At 45.0% G+C, this 18,154-nt stretch overlaps 1 protein-coding gene across 1 annotated transcript in view; it reads left to right on the forward strand.

Annotated features, from left to right (window-relative positions):
• The window catches only part of LOC134958170 (haloacid dehalogenase-like hydrolase domain-containing 5), a 143,570-nt gene extending 126,753 nt beyond the window's left edge, over nt 1–16,817 (forward strand). The window contains exons 5-8 of the mRNA XM_063940586.1: nt 12,909–12,942; nt 13,794–13,968; nt 14,403–14,591; nt 15,613–16,817. Coding sequence (XP_063796656.1) covers nt 12,909–12,942; nt 13,794–13,968; nt 14,403–14,591; nt 15,613–16,018 — 804 coding nt within the window. The 3' untranslated portion in view covers nt 16,019–16,817. The remainder of the gene's footprint in view (nt 1–12,908; nt 12,943–13,793; nt 13,969–14,402; nt 14,592–15,612) is intronic.
• The last annotated feature ends 1,337 nt before the right edge of the window (nt 16,818–18,154 follow it).

Consider the following 18,154-nt stretch of genomic DNA (forward strand, 5'->3'; position numbering starts at 1 on the left):
GTTAACATTAAGTTACTGTGTTATTCCTGGGTTTATAGCGCTGGGGTGTGTGCTGGCATACTCTCTCTCTCTCTCTCTGTCTCTCCAAGGGGCCTTGTGGGGGAATTGTCTTCAGATGAGCATTCCCTGAGTGTGTGGTGTCGGTACGTGTGTGTCGACATGTCTGAGGTAAAAGGCTCCCCTAAGAAGGAGATGGAGCAAATGTGTGTGCGAGTGGTGTCTCCGTCGACAACACCGACACCTGTTTGGATATGTGAAATTAAGTGCTAAGGTAAATTTATTGCACAAAAGATTAGAGAACAGACAGGGAATCTACCCATGTCTGTCCCTATGTCGCAGAGACCTTCAGAGTCTCTCAATGCTCACTATCCAAAATAATAGACACTGATATCGACACGGAGTCTGACTCCAGTGTCGACTACGATATTGCAAAGTTACAGCCAAAATGGCAGGAAAAGTATTCAATATATGATTATTGTAATAAAAAATGGTTTTGCATATCACTGATGACTCATCTGTCCCTGACACGAGGGTACACATGTTTAGGGGGAAGAAAGCTGAGGTAAATTTCCCTCCTCTCATGAAGAAAAAGAGCGGGAATCTCCAGACAAGAGACTGCAGTTTCCCACAAAGAATTCTCAGGGAGTATCCTTTCCCTACTAGGGCCAGGATACGATGGGAATCTTCCCCTAGGGTGTCACGTTTGCCCAAAAGGTAGCGCTGACTTAACAGCTATCCTCAGGGATCCTGCAGATAGCATGCAGTAAAAGTACCTTGAAGTCCATTTACACACATTCTGGTACTCTACTCAGACCGGCGATTGTGTCGGCATGGGTTTATAGCGCTGTAGCAGCGTGGACAGATACCTTATCAGCAGAGATTGAGACCCTAGTATGTATGTATATATATAGATAGATAGATAGATAGATATAGATATATATATATATATATATATATATATATAAAACATGCCCAAAGAGACATTAGTCTACTGGGTTCTAGAGTCAACGCTATGTCGATTTCTGCTTGACGTGTCCTGTGGAACATGCAATGGACAGGTGATGCCGACTTAAGAGGCATATGGAAGGTTTACCTTACAAGGCTGAGGATTGTGTGGAGAAGGGATCTTGGACCTGGTCTCCACAGCTATAGCTGGTAATTCTGATCTTTTGCCTTATATTCCAGCACAGCCTAGGAGAGCACGACATTATCAAATGCAGTCCTTTCGATCACAAAGAAACAAGAAAGTCCGAGGTGCGTCCTTTCTTGCCAGAGGCAGGGGCAGAGGAAAGAAGCTGCACAACACAGCTAGTTCCCAGGAACAGAAGTCCTCCCCGGCCTCTACAAAATCCACTGCATGTCGCTAGGGCTCCACAGGCGGAGCTAGGCCCGGTGGGGGCACGTCTTCGAAATTTCAGCCACAAGTGAGTTCACTCCCTGTTGGATCCCTGGGCAATAGATATTGTGTCACTGGGATACAAGCTGGACTTCAAGGAGATGCCCCCTCACCGATGGCCCTGCCGGCTTCCCCCCACGAGAGGGAAATAGTGTTAACTGCAATTCACAAATTGTATCTTCAACAGGTGGTGGTCAAGGTTCCCCTCCTTCAACAAGGAGGGGGTTATTATTCGACCATGTTGTAGTCCCGAAACCGGACGGTTCGGTCAGACCCATATTGAATTTAAAATCCTTGAACATATACCTGAAAAGGTTCAAGTTCAAGATGGAATCGCTGAGAGCGGTCGTCGCAAGCCTGGAAGGGGGGATTTTATGGTGTCTCTGGACATAAAGGATGCATACCTTCATGTCCCCATTTATCCACCTCATCAGGCGTACCTCAGATTTGTGGTACAGGATTGTCATTACCAATTTCAGACGTTGCCGTTTGGTCTCTCCACGGCACCGAGAATATTTACCAAGGTAATGGCGGAAATGATGGTGCTCCTGCGGAAGCAAGGGGTCGCAATTTTCTCATACTTGGACGATCTCCTCATAAAAGCGGGATCAAGAGAGCAGTTGCTGATCAGCGTAGCACTTTCTCTGGAAGTGTAACGGCAACACGGCTGGATTCTAAATATTCCAAGGTCGCAGTTGGTTCCTACGGCTCGTCTGCCTTTCCTAGGCATGATGCTAGACACAGACCAGAAAAGGGTTTATCTCCCGATAGAGAGAGCTTAGGAGCTCATGACACTGGTCAGGAACCTATTAAAACCAAAACAGGTGTCAGTGCATCACTGCACTCGAGTCCTGGGAAGGATGATGGCATCATACGAGGCCATTCCCTTCGGCAGGTTCCATGCGAGGACCTTTCAATGGGACTTACTGGACAAGTGGTCTGGATCACGTCTTCAGATGCATCGGTTAATCACCCTATCCCCCAGGGCCAGGGTGTCTCTCCTGTGGTGGCTGCAGAGTGCTCACCTTCTCGAGGGCCGCAGATTCGGCATTCAGGACTGGATCCTGGTGACCACGGATGCAAGCCTCCGAGGGTGGGGAGCAGTCACACAGGGAAGAAATTTCCAAGGTCTGTGGTCAAGTCAGGAGACTTGCCTTCACATCTACATCCTGGAACTAAGGGCCGTATACAACGCCCTACGTCAAGCGGAGAACCTGCTTCGCGACCAACCGGTTCTGATTCAGTCAGACACCATCACCGCAGTGGCTCATGTAAACCGACAAGGCGGCACATGGAGCAGGGTAGCGATGGCGGAAGCCACCAGAATTGTTCGCTGGGCGGAAAATCACGTAAGCGCACTGTCAGCAGTGTTCATCCCGGGAGTGGACAACTGGGAAGCAGACTTCCTCAGCAGACACGACCTCCACCCAGGAGAGTGGGGACTTCATCAGGAAGTCTTCGCACAGACTGCAAGTCGGTGGGTACTGCCACAGGTGGACATGATGGCATCCCGCCTCCACAAAAATCTACAGAGGTTTTGCGCCAGGTCAAGAGACCCTCAGGCGATGGCTGTAGACGCCCTGGTGACACCGTGGGTGTTCCAGTCGGTCTATGTATTTCCTCCTCTTCCTCTCATACCCAAGGTGCTGAGAATAATAAGAAAAAGAGGAGTGAGAACGATACTCATTGTTCCAGATTGGCCACGAAGGACTTGGTATCCAGATCTGCAAGAAACAGAGGACCCGTGGCCTCTTCCTCTAAGACAGGACTTGTTGCAACAGGGGCCCTGTCTGTTCCAAGACTTATCGCGGCTGCGTTTGACGGCATGGCGGTTGAACGCCGGATCCTAGCGGAGAAAGGCATTTCTCCGGAGGTCATTCCTACGCTGATAAAGGCTAGGAAGGACGTGACCGCTCAACATTATCACCGTATATGGCGAAAATATGTTGCTTGGTGTGAGGCCAGGAATGCCCCTACAGAGGAATTCCAGCTGGGCCGTTTCCTTCACTTCCTACAGTCAGGAGTGAATTTGGGCCTAAAATTGGTGTCCATTAAGGTCCAGATTTCGGCCCTATCCATTTTCTTTCAAAAGGAGTTGACTTCTCTACCTGAAGTTCAGACGTTTGTAAAGGGAGTGCTGCATATTCAGCCCCCTTTTGTGCCTCCAGTGGCACCTTGGGATCTTAACGTGGTGTTGAGTTTCCTGAAATCCCACTGGTTTGAACCACTCAAAACGGTGGAGTTGAAATATCTCACGTGGAAGGTGGTCATGCTATTAGCCTTGGCTTCGGCTAGGCGTGTGTCAGAGTTGGCGGCTTTGTCACATAAAAGCCCCTATCTGGTTTTCCATGCGGATGGAGCAGAATTGCGGACCCGTCCACAATTTCTGCCGAAAGTGGTTTCATCCTTTCATATAAACCAACCTATTGTGGTGCCTGTGGCTACTACGGACTTGGAGGATTCCGAGTTGCTTGATGATGTCAGGGCTTTGCAGGTTTATGTAGCCAGAACAGCTAGGGTCAGGAAAACAGAGTCTTTGTTTCTCTAACGTCCTAGTGGATGCTGGGGACTCCGTAAGGACCATGGGGATAGCGGCTCCGCAGGAGACTGGGCACAGCTAAGAAAGAATTAGGACTACCTGGTGTGCACTGGCTCCTCCCACTATGACCCTCCTCCAGACTTCAGTTAGAATCCTGTGCCCGGCCGAGCTGGATGCACACTAGGGGCTCTCCTGAGCTCCTAGAAAGAAAGTATATGTTAGGTTTTTTATTTTACAGTGAGATCTGCTGGCAACAGACTCACTGCAGCGAGGGACTAAGGGGAGAAGAAGCGAACCTACCTAACTGGTGGTAGCTTGGGCTTCTTAGGCTACTGGACACCATTAGCTCCAGAGGGATCGACCGCATGGAACCGGCCATTGGTGTTCGGTCCCGGAGCCGCGCCGCCGGCCCCCTTACAGAGCCAGAAGCAAGAAGAAATCCGGAAAATCGGCGGCAGAAGACATCAGTCTTCGCCAAGGTAGCGCACAGCACTGCAGCTGTGCGCCATTGCTCCTCATACACACTTCACACTCCGGTCACTGAGGGTGCAGGGCGCTGGGGGGGGGCGCCCTGAGAAGCAATAAATACACCTTGGCTGGCAAATATATCACAATATATAGCCCCAGAGGCTATATATGTGATAAATACCCCTGCCAGAATCCATAAAAAAGCGGGAGAAAAGTCCGCAAAAAAGGGGCGGAGCTATCTCCCTCAGCACAATGGCGCCATTTTCTCTTCACAGTGCAACTGGAAGACAGCTCCCCAGGCTCTCCCCTGTAGTTTTCAGGCTCAAAGGGTTAAAAAGAGAGGGGGGGGGGGGGCACTAAATTTAGGTGCAATATTGTTTATACAAGCAGCTATTGGGGAAAAAATCACTCAGTTATAGTGTTAATCCCTGCATTATATAGCGCTCTGGTGTGTGCTGGCATACTCTCTGTCTCCCCAAAGGACTTTGTGGGGTCCTGTCCTCAGTCAGAGCATTCCCTGTGTGTGTGCTGTGTGTCGGTACGGCTGTGTCGACATGTGGGATGAGGAAGGTTACGTGGAGGTGGAGCAGAGGCCGATAAATGGGATGTCGTCCCCTGTGGGGCCGACACCAGAGTGGATGGATAGGTGGAAGGTATTAAACGACAATGTCAACTCCTTACAAGGCTGGATGATGTAAAACAGCTGTGGGACAGCCGGCTTCTCAGCCCGCGCCTGCCCAGGCGTCTCAAAGGCCATCAGGGGCTCAAGAAAGCGCCCGTTACCTCAGATGGCAGACACAGATGTCGACACGGAGTCTGACTCCAGTGTCGACGAGATTGAGACATATACACAATCCACTAGGAACATCCGTTACATGATCTCGGCAATAAAAAATGTGTTACGCATTTCTGACATGAACCCAAGTACCACATAAAAGGGGTTTTATTTTTGGGGAGAAAAAGCAGCCAGTGTTTTGTTCCCCCATCAGATGAATGAATGAAGTGTGTAATGTAGCGTGGGTTCCCCCAATAGGAAACTGGTAATTTCTAAAAAGTTACTGATGGCGTACTCTTTCCCGCCAGAGGATAGGTCACGTTGGGAGATATCCCTTAGGGTGGATAAGTCGCTCACACGTTTGTCAAAAAAGGTGGCACTGCCGTCTTAGGATACGGCCACCTTTAAGGAGCCTGCTGATAAAAAGCAGGTGACTATCCTGAAGTCTGTATATACACACTCAGGTTATATACTGAGACCTGCAATCGCCTCAGCATAAATAGTGCTGCTGCAGCGTGGTCTGATACCCTGTCAGATAATATTAATACTCTAAGACAGAAAAAATAGTTTGCTAACATAGAGCATATTAAAGACGTCGTCTTATATATAAAGGATGCACAGAGGGATATTTGCCGGCTGGCATCCAGAATTAATGCAATGTCCATTCTGCCAGGAGGGTATTAGAAACCCGGCAGTGGACAGGTGATGCTGCCTATAAAAGGCACATGGAGATTCTGCCTTATAAAGGTGAGGAATTGTTGGGGATGGTCTCTGGGACCTCGTATCCACAGCAACTGCTGGGAAGAAATTTTTTTTTACCTCAGGTTTCCTCACAGCCTAAGAAGGCACCGTATTTTCAGATACAGTCCTTTCGGCTTCAGAAAAGCAAGCGGGTCAAAGGCGCTTCCTTTCTGCACAGAGACAAGGGAAGAAGGAAAAAGCTGCACCAGCAGCCAGTTCCCAGGATCAAAAATCTTCCCCCGCTTCCTCTGAGTCCACCGCTTGACGTTGGGGCTCCACAGGTGGAGACAGGTGCGGTAGGGGCGCGTCTCGGGAACTTCAGGGACCAGTGGGTTTGCCCACAGATGGATCCCTAGGTTCTGCAAATAGTATCACAGGGATACAGGCTGGAGTTCGAGGCGACTCCCCCTCGCCGTTACCTCACCTCAGCCTTGCCTACTGCCCTCGGAGAAAGGTAGTACTGGCGGCAATTCACAAGCTGCACTTCCAGCAGGTGGAATCTAGGTACCCCTCCTTCAACAAGGCCGGGGTTACTATTCCAAAATGTTGTGGTACCGAAACCAGACGGTTCGGTGAGACCTATTCTAAAATTGAAAGCCTTGAACACTTATATACGAAAGTTCAAGTTCGAAATGGAATCGCTCAGGGCGATTATTGCAAGCCTGGATGGTATCACTGGACATCAAGGATGCTTACCTGCATGTCCCTATTTACCCTTTTTCACCAGGAGTACCTCAAAATTGTGGTACAGGATTGTCATTACCAATTCCAGACGTTGCCGTTGGTCTGTCCCCGGCACCAAGGTATTTACCAAGGTAATGGACGAAATAATTATCCCGTACTTGGACGATCTCCTTATAAAGGCGAGGTCCAGGGAGCAGTTGTTCGGCGGAGTAGCACTATCTCGGAAAGTGCTACAACAGCACGGCTGAATTCTGAATATTCCAAAGTCGCAGCTGGTTCCTACGACGCTTCTACTGTTCCTGAGTATGGTTCTGGACACAGAACAGGATAAAAAGGGTTTCTCCCGGAGGAGAAGTCCAAGGAGTTGTCGTCTCTAGACAGAGACCTCCTAATACGTATACAGGTGTCGGTGCATCAATGCAAGCGAGCCCTGGGAAGGATGGTAGCTTCTTACGAAGAAATTCCATTCGCCAGGTCCCATTCAAGGATTTTCCAGAGGGATCTGTTGGACAGGTGGTCCGGGTCGCATCTTCAGATGCATCGGCGGATAACCCTGTCTCCAAGGGCCAGGGTGTTGTTGTTGTGGTGGCTGCAGAGTGCTCATCTTCTAGGGGGCCGCAGATTCGGCATACAGGACTGGGTCCTGGTGACCACGGATGCCAGCCTTCGAGGCTGGGGGGCAGTCACACAGGGAAGAAACTTCCAAGGCTATGGAAAAGTCAGGAGACTTCCATACACATAAATATTCTGGAACCAAGGGCCATTTACAATGCCCTAAGTCAGGCTAGACCCCTGCTTCAACACCGGCCGGTGCTGATCCAGTCAGACAACATCACGGCGGTCGCTCATGTACACGACAGGGCGGCACAAGAAGCAGGATGGCGATGGCAGAAGCCACAAGGATTCTCCGATGGGCGGAAAATCATGTGTTAGCACTGTCAGCAGTGTTCATTCCCGGAGTGGACAACTGAGAGAAGCAGACTTTCTCAGAAGACAAAGATATTGCGCCAGGTCAAGGACCCTCAGGCGATAGCTGTGGACGCTCTGGTAACACCGTGGGTGTACCAGTCGGTGTATGTGTTCCCTTCTCTGCCTCTCTTACCCAGGGTAATGAGAATAATAAGGAGAGGAGTAAGAACTATACTCATTGTTCCGGGTTGGCCAAGAAGAGCTTGGTACCCAGAACTCCAAGAAATGATCTCAGAGGACCTATGGCCTCTGCCGCTCAGGGGGCCTGTCTGTTTCAAGACGTACCGCGGCTGCGTGGACGGCATGGTGGTTGAACGGCGGATCTTGAAGGAAAAGGGAATTCCGGAGGAAGTTATCCCTACGCTATTTAAAGCTAGGAAAGAAGTGAACGCTAACCATTATCACCGCATATGGCGGAAATATGTTGCGTACTGTGAGGCCAGGAAGGCCCCAGAGGAGAAATTTCAGCTAGGTCGATTTCTGCACTTCCTACAGTCAGAGGTGACTATGGGCCTACAATTGGGTTCCATTAAGGTCCAGATTTCGGCTCTATCGATTTTCTTCCAAAATGGAACTGGCTTCACTACCTGAAGTTCAGACATTTGTCAAGGGAGTACTGCATATTCAGCCTCCTTTTGTGCCTCTAGTGGCATCGTGGGACCTCAACGTGGTGTTGGGTTTCCTAAAGTCACATTGGTTTGAGCTACTCAAAACCGTGGATTTAAAATATCTCACGTGGAAAGTGGTCATGCTTTTGGCCTTGGCTTCGGCAAGGCAGGTGGCAAAATTGGCGGCTTTGTCATGCAAAAGCCCTATTTGATTTTCCATATGGATAGGGCAGAGTTGAGGACTAGTCCCCAGTTTCTTCCTAAGGTGGTATCAGCTTTTCACTTGAACCAACCTATCGTGGTGCCTGCGGCTACTAGGGACTTGGAGGACTCCAAGTTACTGGACATAGTCAGGGCCTTGAAAATTTATGTTTCCAGGACGGCTGGAGTCAGGAAGACTGACTCGCTATTTATCCTGTATGCACCAAACAAGATGGGTGCTCCTGCTTCAAAGCAGAGTATTGCTCGCTGGAGTTGTAGCACAATTCAGCTTGCGCATTCTGTGGCTGGCCTGCCGCAGCCTAAATCTGTATAAGCCCATTCCACTAGGAAGGTGGGCTCTTCTTGGGCGGCTGCCCGAGGGGTCTCGGCATTACAACTTTGCCGAGCGGCTACTTGGTCAGGTTCAAACACTTTTGCAAAGTTCTACAAGTTTGATACCCTGGCCGAGGAGGACCTTGTGTTTTCTCAATCGGTGCTGCAGAGTCATCCGCACTCTCCCGCCCGTTTGGGAGCTTTGGTATAATCCCCATGGTCCTTACGGAGTCCCCAGCATCCACTAGGACGTTAGAGAAAATAAGATTTTACTTACCGGTAAATCTATTTCTCGTAGTCCGTAGTGGATGCTGGGCGCCCGTCCCAAGTGCGGACTTCTTCTGCAATGCTTGTATATAGTTATTGCTTAAATAAGGGTTATGTTATGGTTGCATCAGGGTTGACCTGTTGCTCTGTTGTTGTTCATACTGTTGACTGGGTATGTTTATCTCAAGTTATACGGTGTGGCTGGTATGGATCTTGCCCTGGCTTACCAAAATCCTTTCCTTGTACTGTCAGCTCTTCCGGGCACAGTTTCTCAGGTCTGGAGGAGGGACATAGAGGGAGGAGCCAGAGCACACCAGAATCTAAATTCTTTCTTAAAGTGCCCATGTCTCCTGCGGAGCCCGTCTATTCCCCATGGTCCTTACGGAGTCCCCAGCATCACTACGGACTACGAGAAATAGATTTACCGGTAAGTAAAATCTTATTTTACGTTTGCAAACTTTAGGTACAATTGTAACTCATATAGACAACTGCTATTGGGTATAGTACTGCAGCACATGTGTTATCCGGTACTTATTTTAATATTTACCAATTTATACTAATAACAGTCTCTCCCAAGACAATTGATTACTCTCTCACTGACGTCCCAGTGAGGTTAGTGCAATAAACTCCGCTATTTGTTAAGCTCTCAAAAGTACATGCATTTGGTGGTTAGTGGGTTAAAAGCTGCATGCAGTCACAGAAATGCATAGATATTTACCATTGTGCTGGTTCCTGTGTTGTAGATCCTTTGCAAAATACACATTGATGTCTTGAGAGAGTCTCCAGGTTGCTGGGAGACGAAACCAGTTGACACCCACTCCTTCTGTCCTTTACTCCCGTTGTTGCTCTCTGCTCTTGAGCTCTATTCACGCCGCATACACGTGGTCTTCCCCTGACTAATCTCCTGCCTCTCGGGCAGATTTATTAAGACTGGTGAAGTGATAAAGTGGAAGGAGATAAAGTACCAACCAATCAGATCCTAACTACCATGTCACAGGCTGGGTTTGAAAAATGACAGGTGGTGATTGGCTGGTGCGTTATCACCTTCCACTTTATCACTTCACCAGGCGTAATAAATCAGCCCCTCAGTGTGGAGCTGCGCTCACTGGCTATATGGCGGTGGACGGCGTTACCTGTTACATCCAGCTCTGCACTCTACCCGGATAAATTACGGAAAGTGCAAACACACAGCATTCAGCTTTAAAAAAAGAACAGCACAGCACATCATATCTTTTTCCAATAGGATATCACCACAAGTGCATTTTGCAAAGGATTTTTGATTGCTACAACACAGGAACCAGCACAGTGGTAAATATCTATGCATATCTGTGACTGCATGCCGCTTTTAACCCACTAACCACCAAATGCATGTACTTTTGAGAGCTCAACAAATAGCTGAGTTTATTGCTCACTGGGACGCCGGTGAGAAAGTAATCAGTTGTCTTGCGAGAGACTGTTATTTTAATACTGCAAAAAAATGGAGTGTGTGTATTCTGGCGCAGTATAAGTATCAGCCCAATCTCACTCCTCTTGTGATCCGCCCAACCTCAGATCACACAAAGTAGTCCGAAATAAAGATAAGGTGAGGAGAGATCAAAGGCGCTACTAAATGAATAAAGCGATGATAGAGAAACTAGATATACATCACATGAATTCTCTGTAGTCCTGTATCAATAAAGATTTTCTTCTTATCCAGTGTCAACGATGAATTTTCTTTTGTCAATTCAAGCAACTCCCAGATGTTACATGCATAGAGAAAACAAACAGGAAATACAAAATGTGTAGTATTGTTTGCTATAAGATGATAATAATGAGTCCCGTGAGTTCTTCAGGAGGAAAGGAACCCTGTATGGTGGAAATCTTGATAGTAGAGAAAGGGACAGTTCCTCACCACCACTTTATATAAAAGTAAACGTACCAAAACTCACTTAAGAGTACAGCACCATGCATATCAAGGTATCTTTTATACGTCTTAATGAAAAACAGCAAAACAGGATTTGATCCGTTCAATTGAACGTACCACACTCACGTTCTTAGAAGGTGGATATTCTCATATAGCGGTTTCTTAAGAATGGATGTACAAGAAACTTCTCTCCAAAAAAAACCATTTATTGCCACAAATTCAATGATTACACGAAATAAAAAAGTTCTCCTTATGAAATTCCACAAAATGGTATAAACAAAATAAGTGGGTCAGATGTAATATGACTACCACAGGTGAATTCCGGACTAACACCTATGCACTACAAATATGATATACCTTAGGAATTTTTGATGGTAAAAGGAGAAGTCGATAAAACACGAATGAATCACTGTCTGGAAGCACCAACGCCGTTTCGACACAAGGTCTTTTTCAAGGTGTATATGTTATTTTAATGTTTACCAATTTATAGCACCAGATAACACGTGATGCAGCTCTATACCCAATAGCAGTTGTCTATATGAGATAAAATTGTACCTAAAGTTTGCAAACTTAAACCTTGTTTACTATTTTAAATGTGTGATATTGTGTGTGAATCTATCTATTCATATATAAACTCATTTTTATATTATTGAGCTTCACCGAGTATTTCATTCATGGGAGACAACACAATTCAATATTTATATCTTTTTATAACTTATCTTCTCTGAGTGTAGTGGTTTTTTTTTAAATAAATATATATATATATATATATATATATATATATATATATATATATATATATATATATATAAAATATGATTTTAGGTGCAGACATAGAATCCTAAAGAGCTAGCACTTTATCTTCTGTGCAGTAGATCACTCGCATTGTCTTTGACAACCAGTGTGGGGCCATGTTTATCCATTACTGCTATGTTCAACCTATTTGCTATCCTCCAATGTCGTTTTATCAAGGTCAAGAGGGGAATTCAATTAGCTGTGGTAAAAAATATTTGGCCAAAGCTTGTTTTTTTTGTTCTGCACTTTAATGCCATTTTTTAGTGCAAAATTGACCTGTTTCCATGTACAAAACTAAGTTCCAGATCCATGTGTTTTCACAGTCGCAAAGAAATGGCACTTAGTGTGGATTTTGTTTCTTCTGCCTCTGGGCAGGTGAAACAAAATCCCAGATAATGCCGGCTATCAGCATCGATTGAATTAAAGTGGCTAATTGAATTCGTCCCTGAAGTGTGAGAAATTGTTCTATGTTAGACATGCATTGCATAGACTTTTTTAATGGGAAGGTGCTGGTTTTATTGGCAAGTATGATATATATTTATACTCTCATAATGCACTGTCATTCTGACCTGCAGACAGTGTCATCTGGAGAGTCAGCCCTGTAAATAATACCAGCTCTCACCAGTCTGTGACCTTTTACTTTAGTTCTAGAACTACCTACATTTAAGGCCCGTACACACTGGTCGATGTATCGGCCGTTCTCTTGAACGGCCGATACATCGCGGGACCGTCGGCCAGTGTGTACGGGCGATACGTCTGTGAACTCCGTCGTTCACAGACGTATCGCGTTGGCCGCGCAGCACAGCCGACAGCCAATATATCTAACGATATATTGGCCCGTCGCTGTGTGTGTACGGGGCGGTCGTCCGACCGCCCGTACACATGCTGCGGCGGCCGGCGGTGATTGACAGATGAACTGGGCGGGCGCGAGCGCCCGCCCAGTTCATGACGTCAGTCCCCCGACGGATCGGGCTGTGTGTATGCACAGCACACTGCCCGATCCGTACATAGATATATCTGCAGATCAATTGATCTGCAGATATATCTAATAGTGTGTACCCACCTTTACTTGTACATAAAAGTTGTTATGATTACTATACACATTAAAGTGTCACATAAATCTGTGGTTCCACTAGATGGGAGCTAAAACTTATGTAGAAAGTTCATATCTTTATCCACAAGAGATCACTTTTCTCTTTGTTCTCATACATACCTTTTCCCCATTACAGCCTTCTACAGCTGTGGATCTTCCCAGGATAGAAGGTAAGTGTTTCAGCTAAACGGAAACATCTGTGTATGTTTGAGTGCAAGTTTTAATAAAACATGTCCAGTGTATTCCTAATACACTGAGGTTTATGAAATGAGAACAGGGTAACATCCTGATCACTAACGTATTTATAATGGGTGCGGTGTCCAGGGGGGGGCCCACACCGCACATGCTGCACCCATTATTTGAGTACTCACGCCTCCGGAGTACCGCGCTGACGTCTGACTGCTGTTAAATCACTGTAAAATGGTACTTTAGCCATTTTCACAGAGTTCTGTGCGTGCAGTAGAGAAATCACCCGGAAAATGGCCGTCGCACCATTTGCCTAGAGATCTGCGCATGCGCACTAGAGTCTGAGCCCTCTAGTGCTCAGACTCTCAGCACAGCTGGCAGGGAGGAGGGTGCCCGAACTGAAGAGGCTGCACCCGGGCCGCCTCCTCTCTTAAAGTGCCCCTGATCCAGATATTGGGTTGATGACCACTATCCGAAATCTCATTACAAACTCTCCATATTGAGACTAGAATAACTTCTTATAAAGACTGACCTTGGTCCTATGAAAAAATAATATGCTGTTCTGTGGGGTTTAAACTATTTTCAACTAGTATTCATAGGTTGTACTTCCATAAATGTAAACTTATGGAGCTTCTTCCAGACTGGCCTGCCCCAGCACTTACGATAAGATAGAGGAATTTTCCTGTTACTAGAACTTATAAAGATATTCACTTGTGAAATAATAGAAATGACTGACCTCTAATAGAAGTGCTAAAAGCAGGGAATAGAGAACACGTCTGCATATGTCATTATTGTATAATTCTAAGCTCTAGTACGATGAAATGTTTGTTTGCAGCCGTGATTCTCTTTGGAGAACCAATCCGATGGGAAACCAATCTGCAAATTATCATTGATGTATTGCTGACTGGGGGTTATCCTGCAAACCCCCATCAACGTGACAGTTACCCCCATATTCCTCTGCTAGCATGTAACATGGATCTGATGTGGCTGGCTGAGGCCCGTTCACCAAGGTAAGAGCAAAGCATTTCACTAAACATATCCTCTATTCATGGCTGAACGGCTCCCTCTAGGGTAGTACTACATTAGCACATACAATGTTGAAGGAAGTTGGTTGCAAGGAAAACAGACCAATACATAACAAGTTTAACATTTGCTTAATACAGTGTCAACTCAAAACGGGCCAATTCAATTTCAATATGATGTTTGGCTGCACATCATACTATGTTTGGCTGGGCACTTAAATTCATATATGGTAGGCACGTGCATTGCAGGTTTTCCTGTGCGCCTCTATTTGGGTGCGAGGGAACACTTCCAATGTTGATGGAATGTGCTGTTACAGAATGGTACATTGCGGCCATCGTGAAACTTAGAATTTTCCCTGTAGAACCCGTTTTTTGCTTTGCCACTATTGCAGAAAATGAAATAATTTGAATATTCCTTATAGGTTTGGTCACGGGATATTCATGGTTTGTCTAGAAAACATCTATAAGAAGATTACGGGAAAGGAGCTGAAATATGAGGTTTTAATGGGCAAACCTAGTGCTGTGACGTACCACTATGCGGAATACCTCATCCGAAGCAAGGCAGCGGAGATGCAGTGGAATAAGCCTGTCAAAACCCTTTATGCTATAGGGTAATTTAGTTCTTAAACTATAGCCATGTTTCTGAATGGAATGTTTCATGGATGTTTAGCTCAACATCGATCTTTGTTACTGTGTAATGCGAGAGATAAGTATAGATGCGAAAAGTTTAGAGAACTACTGGATTCACATTTTTCCCAAATGTTACGATGTTTCCTCTCCATACTTACATTTATGACTTAGATGGTTTTTGGGGGGTTTTAAATGATGCAAGTAACTGCTCAGGAAAGACTTGGTGCATGAGATTTAAACAAAATAATATCCCATGCAAGACAGTGAGTATCTAATGTGACAACGGGGGTCATTCCGAGTTGATCACTCGCTAGCTACTTTTAGCAGCCGTGCAAACGCATAGTCGCCGCCCCCGGGGGAGTGTGTTTTCGCTTTGCAAGTGTTTGAACGCGTGTGCAGCCGAGCAGGACGAAAAAGTTTTTAGCAGTTTCTGAGTAGCTCTGGACTTGCTCAGCCCTTGGGATCACTTCAGTCTTTTTGGTCTGCACACACCTGCGTTTTTCCAAACACTCCCTGAAAACGGTCAGTTGCCACCCATAAACGCCCTCTTCCTGACAATCTCCTTGCGATCGGCTGTGCGAATGGATTCTTCATTAAATCAGTCGCCCAGCAACGATCCGCTTTGTATCCGTACGACGCGTGTGCACATTGCGGTGCATATGCAGTAGTAACCTGTTCGCTGCGAAAAACCCAAAGTACTTACTTTAGATGTCTGTCACAGTGAGACCCCATCCAAGCCACTTCTTTCATTGATCTTGTGAGTCATTCATAGGCAGCAATAAAACATTATCCAAAAAGCAAATAGGACACATCCCAGCCTTACTAGTTAACTGTATAGTGTCCGTGTTGTGCAGGGAGAGAGCTTTTGTGATACTGACTTCAATAGAAAAGCTGAATCTTTCACTAATAGCTGTAAGAGGCTGAGATTCTGTAAATGGTTTTTATGATTGGATCATATTCTTAACATTTTGGGTGAAGTATAACTTCTTTCATCTTCAACAGTGACAACCTAATGACCGATATCTATGGTGCTAACCTCTACAATCGCTACCTTCAGGAAATGAACTGTAGGAAAGGCTCCAAGGCGTTGTTGCAGGCCGGCTCTGGAGCGCGAGTTGCTACAGTAGCGGAGGAGGAGGAAGCAGCATGGGAAAGTGAGCTCTCATGTCCCAGTGCCACTTGGTGTAAGTCTGTTCTGGTTTGCACTGGGATCTACAACCCTCATGCCGAAGTGCCTTCTGACCCCTCGGTCTCCGTCACTGAAAAAGTATTTCACGGTCACCGGGATTTCAGGTTTGACCCGGCCTTGGTGGAACCGGGGCATGTTGTTTCTGATGTGAATGCTGCAGTTGACCTTATCTTTCAACTAGAAATGTTTACACCGACCAGCGGTGACCGGACTGCCTAAAGATTTATATAAATATATATATATCTATATATAGATATATATATATATTTATATATATTATGTGTATTACTGCGGTATCAGGATATTATGACCTAGTTAACCTCAAACACCTCTGATGTTATTTATACTGCACTTTACTGTTCCCCACTCATCATTTCTAATCTTTTAATTGTATTCTAGTTTAAAGCCTTTTAAAAAAAATAATATATGTAGGTTTAACACTAGTTTTAAAACATTCTATATTTATATTTTATTAGGATACCAGAAAATTGCTTGTTTCTGGTTAGAAAAAAAAATGTACATTCTTGCTTTGTTCATGTGTGTTATACATCTATATACCTTGTGACCTGTGTTTTATGCACAAACATGCAGCTCACCAGTTGCCTACTAATATGGACCCTAGACCCATAGAAAATGCATTATGGTGCTGGATATCTGATGACTGCCCTAGAATACGTGCTGCTCTAGAGACAGGTTTACAAAACTGTGACACTGCAGCTAATTTTTCAGTGCAATTTGAAGCGATCCCTTTAGAACATTTCCAGTATTTTTTCAAGGGGCATTTTAAGTGATATTGAAACTTTTATTTCTTTTCTACGGTTTTATGGACATCTACATGGGCACCATCAGCCCAGTTTGTGACTTGAATTCTACACGTTCCGAAGTGTGTTTATTCCTTCCCTTTATTCTCTATTTAACGTGCGATTTTGGTGTGTATAAATCGTAGATCGTATGTTCTATGAGTCTGTTACAAATTACTTTCTCCTTTATGGTTTTATTAAAAGTGTTTTACAGAACAGTTTAGAAGTAGTTTCTGATTTTAATACTGTGAAATCCATATTCTCATAAGGCTTATTTTGTAAAGATTTGACCTGGGGAAAACCATCTTTATGGAAGATCAGATCTGGGTAATTGTTTTATGTGAATTTCACAGAAAATATGGTAAAAAAAAAAAAACAGCCTTTTTTTAATGGAATTGATGCCTTGTTGTGTGTATCCTGAAGAAGAGATTATGATGTATCCTTAATTGTTGACTAAATTTGATGAAGCCCCTAGGTGAAATACCCAAGCAAACGTGAGTTTGTGATAATGGCATATATGGAATATATCCCCTCCATCTACCGTATGGCAAATTCTCTATGTGTGTTGTAAAGTAAATTACAAACATGGTTCATAAGTTTTTGTACCGGAATATGCTGACACTTTTACAGATTTACCAGTATATCAACCACTAAATATATTTGCTATATAAATTGCCATTTTGAGTGTAAAATGCAATCCTTACTCTTGTGCATGGTGATCCAATGGAGAAAAACAGCCTTCTGTCATAGTGACCAGCAGGACTGCTAGCATGCAGAGGCCATGAGCCACCAGTAACTGGGAGGAAAAGGGGGATGTATGAAAGTGGTGAGGGCAAATGCAGTTCAATATAGTAAATGTGAAAATGGCATCAAATGGGTACAATTTTATAAGGTGTGTTCTATTTTTATATGTAAACAACCTATCCTATTTGTGCTCATGGCCTAAACAAATTGCTCTGATTAAAAAAGAAAGCTACAGCATGTCTGATTACAGTGATGGGGTTCTGCTAATTATTACTTCTTATTGTGGCAAAAGGGATTTTTATTTTTACCTATATAATATGCTCTCCCAGTGAAGGGATATATAATGAGGTGGTGATAGTGTTCATTATGCAAGTTCTGACTGCACATGCACAGCTATTAGGTCACGTATATGCAGCCTCGGTGTATGAAGGTTGCCAGAGAGGGGAACATAAGATTGCCCCTATCACATTTTTGCAGGAGAGCAAAGTTGCTAATGACATTTCACTTGGTATTAGTCAGTGGGCCCAAGCTCTGAAAAACTATGCTTTTAGGGCAAGATAAGTCTCCGTTTACAATACTAGGGACTGCAGTCTGCCCATTAGTTAGCCTAAAGCAGGATATATCCTGCATTAGGATAATAGTAAAACATAACCTTAAATATTTCATAAATAACAAATATTACAGGAGGTCCACACTGAAAGCAAAAAGGATAGGAGAATAGTGAAAGAAGGTTAGGGATTTAAAAAGGTTATACTGTCACCAATATGCTTACAATAAGGTGTGTATAAGCCAGATGAGACAACAGAAATGT

Source organism: Pseudophryne corroboree, chromosome 9, assembly GCF_028390025.1.
Source record: "Pseudophryne corroboree isolate aPseCor3 chromosome 9, aPseCor3.hap2, whole genome shotgun sequence".
Taxonomy (NCBI): domain Eukaryota; kingdom Metazoa; phylum Chordata; class Amphibia; order Anura; family Myobatrachidae; genus Pseudophryne; species Pseudophryne corroboree.